The 9,390-nt window shown below is 33.8% G+C and overlaps 1 protein-coding gene across 1 annotated transcript; it reads right to left on the bottom strand.

Annotated features, from left to right (window-relative positions):
- Nucleotides 1-4,237: 4,237 nt before the first annotated feature.
- LOC149557361 (rho GDP-dissociation inhibitor 1-like) lies at nucleotides 4,238-7,726 on the bottom strand. Its single transcript, XM_089832035.1, has 5 exons — nucleotides 6,806-7,726; nucleotides 6,593-6,659; nucleotides 5,530-5,751; nucleotides 5,202-5,326; nucleotides 4,238-4,651 (listed from the first exon to the last, which is right to left on the bottom strand). Exons 1-5 carry the CDS (start codon nucleotides 7,079-7,081, stop codon nucleotides 4,583-4,585), a joined length of 759 nt encoding a protein of 252 aa, XP_089688161.1. The 5' UTR covers nucleotides 7,082-7,726; the 3' UTR covers nucleotides 4,238-4,582.
- Between the last annotated feature and the right edge of the window lie 1,664 nt (nucleotides 7,727-9,390).

Raw genomic sequence — 9,390 nt, 5'->3', positions numbered from 1 at the left:
ACAGAGGAATCTTATTAAAGGATTATGTCGATGGATCAAAATCCTTATACCAAGGTTTAGCAATCAAGGGGAACTTCTCCTCCCAAGAGAAACCATGGCAAATGATTGCATTTCTATCTTTGGTAGTAGAAAATTTCACAATGAAAAAACCCCCTTGCCACAAGGTAAATTTGAGCTAATTCCAAAATGATGAGCTCACAAAATCTGGATATCCAAGCATGACAATCCGACAGAGAGGGCCAAAATCTCCTAAAATGAAAAATAGCAATTGTGGAAGAGAAGTCCTCCACATAAGTGGAGATCTCATCATCAATATCGAACTCTAAATCAATCATAATTGGGTTACTTACAACGATAGGCACAACATCATAGAGCCCCAAATGAACAACATGACCACCAATGCCAGTCTCATAAGTGACCACATTTACATAAGAGATGGTGGATCTTCCTGTAACACCATGAGGCGGTGCAGCAGGGGAAAGAGTTGCCCCAGCAGGATCCACGAGCGTAGAAACCATAGAGGAGTTGCCAAAAGCCATGTTCGGACAAAAACCAGCCCCATTGGCCACTTAAGGAAGAGCGAGAGAAGACGATTTTTAAAACCCTGCTAGGGTAGCACTATAGAAGACAGAGTCGAGAGTGTAAGAAGCAGATGTAGGAGACATCGAACCATATCCAACAGCATCACCGCCCTTGGAAGAAGCCTGCACAGGCATAGCGGGAGTAGAGGTCGGAGCAAAGGCAAACGTAGAAGCAGGAGCAAATGCGAATGCAAGAGCGAACATGGCAAAAGTGAGATACTTTAAGTTGTTCCTCCCACTATTTTTTATATTCTCTTTAAAAATTAGGTGATGCAACCATACTTTTTCAAGCTCAAAAGTATGATTGGCTATCTTGTTTTCTTTTAACAAGTGTATAATTATTAATTTATGGCTTAGGGAAATTCTTAGAAGGGAGAAAAGTTACTACTTGGTTTAGTATGAATCTAACAAACAAGATAACTTCTATCTAATTTTATGTGTACATCCTTGTCTTGGACATTCTTCTATTGGTCTAATGGACCCTCTACGATCCTTATCTATCAAGTCATTCTTTTCCATGAAATTTACAATGACATATATACTATTTGATAAATCTAGAGATCCTTGTTCTTTTCTAAATAAGATAAGGGGCATTAGAACCCCTTTCTACCATCCAATCCATACAAGAATTCCTAAAGTGCCCTAGTTCAACCCAAATATTTCTTCTTTCTTGACAACTTGGGGCACATAGATGAGATGATATCCATTTTTTACATCTTTATTTTTTCATTGGCACTTCCTCTTCGCCCACCTAATAACTCTAAAACTTACAATCCCTCCTAAGGATTCAATAGTACTAATTTTAAGACTTGACAAAGTCTTTCATATTCTACCCTTAACCAAAAAGAAAACTACTCTATGCAACCTTTTGCATACTTAGTATCCTTGCAACAACAAAATAATAGGATTGTGATTTTTCCTAAGATGCTTAACAATTCTATGCTACTAAGATATAATCATATTATCAACAATATAAAATGAATGTCCCTATTGAAATGTTATAGTCTTAACTAAAAAATTGAATCGTATATTTCAATTATACACAATTGCAATATATTAACAAACAAATAAAATCAACATCAAAAATTCTATAAATATATTACTCTCTGTAGATCTCTATTTTTTAATTCTATATTATTCAATAGTTTATTTCATATCTTATTTTTAAATATATTTTTGCACTCTTAAATTTTATACAACTTACTAAATTTAATATTTTTATAATTTATTATTTTATAAAACTCATTCAAACTCACATTTGTCTTTCTTGACATGCCTAATTTATAGTCAAGTTATCCAAATCCTTTACAAATGTGAAATGCTTAAGGTAGCTTGGTATTGTCTTAAAATACTAGAGGGCTTTATGGATTTATGAATAGCCTCTAGGTTAAATCGTTCTATTAACAATAATCATTAAAGTAATTAATGCCAATAGGCATTCTACAATGGCAGGATGGGTGGTGTGAGCATGTTAATGTTAACTTTTATTCCTCTATGTTAACTTTTATTCTTCTATGTTATTCTTTGGTTAAATTTGACAACCATCTCCATGTCAATTATAATTATTTTGTAGTAGATATCTATCAACATTTCTTTAGATAGATTTATTTAAGATATCTATACTAGTAGGATAATATTCTTGACTAAATGAATTGATGGATTCAAAAAAGATTAATAATTAAATATGTCATTGTCAAAACATTATATATTTTTTTGATAAATAGTCTCTTTCTATTATTAAAGCAAGGAGTTTTATATGTGGGTCAAACTAATAGGACAAGTACCTAAATCCTCTCTATGTTAATGTAATGCCCCATATATTCCTCCTTGCTAGGTCAACCCTTATAATAGGGCATATATATATTTGCTAAAATCGTAGAGATGCTCAAATTCATGCCTCGTTTACTTCGTTTTTTAATACATTAATAAATCTAAGGCACCTTGGGGGGATGGCTATTAAAGAGCCAAACAACACTTCATGAAAAAATATGTAAAATATGGAGTACTCCATGTGCACTTGGAACAATGGCAAGGAAGTGAAAAGTTCTTTATGATTTTGTTACGATATAGGTGATTAATAATATTGATTAAGAAGCCTTCAAAAAGGGTTAATGCGATCCTCATTAATTAGCTATCATATATTTGTAAAGGTGAATATTGCATCCAAAACCCCTTTGTGTTTAAGATAAACCTCATTTATTATTATTATTAGCTATTATATATTCATGATGGTGATTATTGCATCCTATGCTCGTATGGACACTAATAATCGAGTTTTTACTATAATGATAATAGGCTTTAGCAATAGAGCATTTTTTTTAAAGATATTTATTTAGTAATATTATTAATTTTGTATATTGAATGGTTAATGTAGTGTTTTTATTTATTATTTTTAAATTTATGAAAATATTTTTAAATAAATATAACTTTTATTAAATTTTAATTGTTAATTATGTTATAAGTTGATTTATGTTATTAATGAAAATATTTATTATTTTAAAATTAAGTAATATGAAAAATATTCATATTTGAGCACATCGTAATAAAATATTATAACATTTCAAATATATCAATATCTTTCACATTGTTAGAAAATAGTCTAAAAAGAATAACCTTCAACTTGCAAATTTCCAAACATTATTATTTAAGAGGCAAATAAATTGAGACATATGTAATATTTATTTTATTGTTTATCAATTCACTTCTTGAAATGTGGTTCAATTATACATCCAAACCAATTTTACGAGTTAATGATTTATATAAAACTCACATAGGATCTTAAGTTCTCACATATAATCAAAATAACTAAATTTATTACATATATATAAACAACTTTTCTATATATTCAAATAGATCTATAACAATAATTCCAACCGGTTAGATTTACACAAACTTCAAATTTTATTATCTTTTAAACGATTTATTTACCCCTATCTCAGTAGATTCTCTTAAACAGAACTTCCCATCAACCACACACCCAGAGTTTGTAGTGATTTTTTTTTAATAAAATAAATTTTAAAAATTTATTTTAAAGGCAATTTTTATATCAATTTTATAGATATTTAAGATATGTTATCACATATATATTAAATACATCTATAAGTAAAAAATATTTAATTTTCCATTAATGTTCCCAATCACATATTTTGTTCTATTTTCAATAGTCCAATTATTTAAAGAAAGAAAAAGCAAATTTACTTAAATTTAATTGAAAACATTCTACTCATTTTCAGAGACAGAATAGATCATGTTTCTAGTTCGAACCTGGATTTTGAATGTCATTGTTTAATGACTTAAATCACACCTTGCGGGTCTCTTATGGCCGTTATTGTTGCAGAGGTCTTTCATTTAATGGCAACGTTGAAACTAAATGACAGCCTGTGCCTTCTAAGTATTAAAAATATGTACTGTTGTTGCAGCACAACATTGAAAATGCTTATATTTTTAACAAATGTGAATTCAAGTACAGAGATTGTGCCCACCATTTAATAAATATTTGGCTGTCAATGCAGGGCAAGGTTTTATTTAACTTTTTGAATTGCCTCCAGACCATCTGCTGGTCAAAAGGAATGTTCCTAACTCAAAATTACATACTGATATACAATATGATTTCTAAAACTACAGATTTAACATTTGCATACACAGAACAATAAAGATTAACAAATCCTGCCGCAATTGACAAATTCTTTATGAACCTGTTACAGCAAAATCTGAATTATACATTCCCACTGCCATACTTCAGCACAGTAAATGTGCTGAGTTAATGGCTACTGTACAAGTCTCAATCATGTTCAACTACAGTAATTTCATCTTGAATTGCACCCTTTCCATTGCAAGGCTCATTTGAGCCTAATCAGTTTTGCTGGCTTCAAGCAACCAGAGAATTAACACCAGCAAATGTGCTTAACAACCTTCTACTCATCTACCTAAAACTATGCATTCCAACCCAAACTACAGAAATAGCTTACAAAGTCAAATGGAAGAACTATAATCGAATCAATTCACCAATCCTTCCTGATCTCAAAGGTGTAATTTATTTCCAGATGGCATCTCTCATCATCATCCACAAACTGTAAACAACAAAAAAGCAGAAACATTAGATTACCAACTTATCAGTATTATATTATAAATTGATGAATTAGGTCTTGACATGTCATTTCAACTAATTATAATTTGTACCGACTTAATTAGGAGTTGTTTACAGATTTACTGGCCTTCTATTGTTTATCATATTTTCATTTTATGGTTATGTTCAGAAACTATTTCCCTGCCTTCTGGGTTTCCATACCTCACATTGCATTTTAGATGGGCCTATTTCTGCACTCTTCCTATCATTTGCTCTCTTAATATGGAGGATTCATGGAGGGCTATTGGGAAACGTCACAATGAGGATGGTTCATGGAGGGCCATTCAGTAACGTCACAATGAGGATGGTTCATGGTGGGCGATTCGGAAATGTCACAATGAGGATGGTTCATGCAGGGTAATCCGAAATGTCACAATGAGGATGGTTCATGCAGGGCGATCCGAAATGTCACAATGACCAAATTAGGTTAATGGAATTTGATGACACAGCTGATGTAGCTACCGAGCAACAGCTAACTAAACAAAGCATACTACCTTGGTTCTGGCTGAGTAACATCCCCTGGCGAAAAGGCCAGAGGGTGTTGTCTCTTCCTCCATCACATACGTGTATGGCTCCTGCTGAGGGCTGAATGTTCCGAGCATAACACGAGTGCTGTCCACTGTAAAATGTAAAAGGCCACAGATTTTAGATGTAATTAGTTTTCCAGTCCATGCGTGTTAAATGCCAAAGTTCCCAGATTAAACCTAGTTTTGTCTACTGCAAAAAGAAACTTACCAAAAGGTTCCAAAATGTTGATAAATTCGAACACAAATGTCTAAAACCTTGAAAATTTCAATCTTCTGGTGGAAGAGATTATCTTACCTCGAACTCCACTCTTCCAGACTGTGTTGATGTAAGTGAGCCCTGAGACAATATTATCATGAACCGAAAAACAAATTTTGAGATTGTAGTGGCTGCCTTCTTTGAGTGTGAATGAAGAACCCCTTGAATTAGTAGGGACGAAAGGAACGGGGATAATTAAATCCGGCCTTCCTGCCGACAATATGCCAAAGCTTATAATCTTAACATCTGCTTCCAGGCGTTCTGCAAATTGCCCACAAGGTCATCGTCATTAATTTGGGTGTGATATGGTTTTTTCTACCAAAAGTACAAAACCTATTTCCATGAACTATATATCATTAAAAAGAACAATGTCAATGTCTGATCTCGATTTTTAAGACTCTGGCTTAAAAATAAACCCAATTAACCCACGAAATGTGAGTTCATTGTTCAAAACTTCAATAGTTAGATGTCTGGCCGCATAGCCAATGTCTAGCAGAGGATTTGAATGTCTAGCAGAGGATTTGCACTCAATATTGCTAGTAACCCAAGGATTAGGCCCTGATCTAAGAAGAACCATACATATCTCTGCAAATGGTAAAAAAAAAACCCAACAAATCTAACCTATCGGTAACCTAGACAATCCTAATGAACAGTAAATTAGGCCTACTTAGAAGATAAACCACCTAATTGAATGAGTAATCAACGCTGCTTTGCCAACCTTAGCCTCAAGGTGGACCTCAAGAGTTTTCTTGTTTTATTCAATGTCTAAGTCTACGCTCCAGACAATAAATAATCACATGCACAACATTTTCCAGTTTAACCTTTGTTGAAGGCAGAACTTCTGATCTTTTCCAAGAGGCGACCTTACAATGAAATGAGATGTCCTATGGCAAGCCTCATGTATAAAGAGATATCCTCGGTAAAGATACCATTTTTAACTATAGTTGATTATGGGCTTAATGTCAAGATAATTATATAGAACTTACATATGCATGCAGTGTTTGTACCTCGGTTGAGGAAAAGGTTTGTAACTACTCTGAAATTGGGCAAATTTGCAGCCTTTCTGTAGTTTGTGAGTATGGTGGATAGAAAATGAAAGTACCTCCCATGGAGTGAATGTCCACGCTGCCTAACAGTTGCTCTTTCCATCTTCTCAAGCTTTCATCCTCCTGCAAGACCCATTACCCTTTACAACCATTACCAGAGGAAGGCCAAGAAAAATATACATTCAACTCTCTTACAACAATATACTAAAGTGGGTATCACAAAAGTATGATCTCCCAAACAAAAATCTAAAATCTAAAATCTCCATTACCTTGTCTTTCTCAAGCTGTTCCTTGAGGGGGAGAAGAGGACCAACAACAAAATCCTCTCCCACCTTGGCATCACCATGATCCTCTTCTTCTGAGTCGAAACAAGCAGCCTCACTGAACTGCCTCATGAGTTTTTCTGAAGGACCAGCAGGCTCACCACTCACCTTGTGTTCCACAACCTCACTTAACACCTCGGCCTTAAATTCTCCCCCACCGGCAGAGCAAGCCAGAGATTTGTTCCTTGTCATACTCCCAATCAGCATTGACATCTTAGACATTTCAATAACAATTTGGTGAACCACAACTTGAAAACCCTTGGCCAAGTGCCCTCAGCGATTCACACACTTCTTTTTCACTATTTTCAGGCCAACCCACAACAATTCACGAGCTCTTTTTCACTTTTCTTGCAGACAAGCCCCCACAAGAAACCGATGAAACGCTGGAAAAAGCCAACCTGCCGAGATTTTGTAAAGTCCAGCAGATTTATCTCATGAAACGTACACCAGTTCACAGACCCAATAGAGTTGTTACAAAGACTTGCAGCTTTCTGAACTGAATTGAAACTTTCCCCATGCCCAAAAGCTTAAGCCATGCAGACAACAGAGGTCTTTATTTATAACTTCCTTTGTCCTTCCTCTTTGGGAAGAGAACCCCTAACTTTCTAGTGTCCTAAAGCCCACTCCCCCACATAGATTGTAGAGACTCCCAGCTGTTACTATTGACTCTAATAAAAAGAAATTTGCAAACGACTTCCTAGACTAGGTATATGGCAAAAACGACGTGTGTGCGTCTACTCCCCTAGTGGATCAGCGTTGGGCCACTAAAACGAATTAAGAAAAGATAACGAACTTAAAAGGGCTCTTCCGCAGAAGCAGGCATCCTCCACCACTGTTCAATTCCCCACTCCCTCGGCATTATATAACACCAAATACCCACCGCGACCTAATTAATTGAATATGCATATTCTCTAACACCCGCATCACATTTTTAACGTATGCAAAACCTCCAGACTTTTTGTTTGAAAGCTAGATTGGTCGTAAGGAAAATGAGTAAGCATGAATTCTTTTTAGAAGTGTATTCTTGGTTCAACAAATTTTGTGTCACTTAATTTTCTATCTTATATTCTTGTTCAGATTTGAATCTATAGAATTGAACTTTGCTTGTAGTTAATTTATGGAAATGATATATAAGGATTGAAATTATAATCTATTTATCTTAGTATCTAAATTCATTTATCTTGATGTTTGTAATCTATATGTGAAAATAGATAGTGATAGTAAACATTGTTTAAGAGTTTTTAGATTATAAAAGATTTAATTTGGTCAAATCTAATTACTAATTTAATAATTTGGTAAAAAGGATTGAAGATCGCAAGTAAACATATAATGATGTCAAAGATAATAATATAAGTTCAATGTATGTCTAAATCAGATCACTTAGATCACTCTTTCGATTTTAGATGATAAAAAATATTGATTGGTCTCCACTATGCACAACAAGTTGGTGCAGAGAGTTCAATACATGCACATAATAAGGCACCTAATCCTTTATTAAGTAATTCATTGATCTTAGGAGGGTAACAATATTATAAACTAGGGACATTATATTTGTGTAATGCCAACCAAGGATTTCCTAAGTTACCTATTATTTTAACAAGAAACCTAATTGAAACTAACCGTTAAAAGAAAAACAATGTGTTAGAGAGACACAATGTTGTTAGAGAGACCTTATCTGTAGAGTAGCAATTGCACAGAACTTGTAAGTTAGCATAATAGTTTTTGCAAGAAGACCTAGCTAACCAATTGTTAAAGTCCTAGTTCTAATGAGTGACTACATTAGATAATTACTTAACTTAGGAACAAAATTATAAGAATTATCTCATAAAAGCATTAAATAATATAACCATTACTTTAATAAATAAAATTCATTAGCTTAGAGAATCGCTCTACCTCGACAAGTGACACTTGATTGAGGAAATTATTTTGCAGCAATACATGAAAATAGAAGTAACTTCTAACCATTCTAAGATCTAGGTAGAATCTATCATGAATGCATACTATTGATCCCCAAATCTTTGACACAACTAGAATTTATAGTATTCCAAAAGAGCGGACAATTATATTTAGCTCCTACTAAAAATAAATGTAATGCCTCCCAATTTTATTGATGGTGACTTATTTTTTAGCAAACTAGAAATTGTACCATCTTAAAATGGAAGCTCTTGCTTTGTGTGACCTCTTAGCCCTCATTTTAATGTTTTCCTAGGTCCATGAATGCACTTATGCTATTATTGCTTCATGTCCTCAAGTTTTTGTCTATTTTCTATTGTCATTTTTGCATCCCTGAGATCCCAATGTGCATTCTGAGGTTCAAAATCATCCGAGTAAGAATCAAGGTCATCCTTGACCTCTAGGTAAGGAATGACCTCTTTCCTAACTCCTAGTAAGGAACAAGGTCATCCCTTACTCGATGGATTTTGTATTGGATCACATGCCCATTTCAAGGGTTTCAATTTATTTTATGCCTTGTTGAGTCTACCCTTCTCAATATTTGTTATGAAATCAGTATAAAAGAAGGTTATCTCTCT

This window comes from Cupressus sempervirens, chromosome 5 (genome assembly GCF_028749045.1).
Source record: "Cupressus sempervirens isolate cs-2001-9-10 chromosome 5, ASM2874904v1, whole genome shotgun sequence".
Lineage (NCBI taxonomy): Eukaryota > Viridiplantae > Streptophyta > Pinopsida > Cupressales > Cupressaceae > Cupressus > Cupressus sempervirens.
This window is presented reverse-complemented; position numbering and strand designations above follow the sequence as displayed.

Coding starts and splice junctions, on each gene's coding strand:
- LOC149557361 (XM_089832035.1), bottom strand. CDS start 7,081: ATGTCTAAGATGTCAATGCTGATTGGGAGTATGACAAGGAACAAATCT. Junction 6,660..6,805: donor AACAGCTTGAGAAAGACAAG/GTAATGGAGATT, acceptor TGGGTCTTGCAG/GAGGATGAAAGCTTGAGAAG. Junction 4,652..5,201: donor GTTACTCAGCCAGAACCAAG/GTAGTATGCTTT, acceptor TGTTGTTTACAG/TTTGTGGATGATGATGAGAG.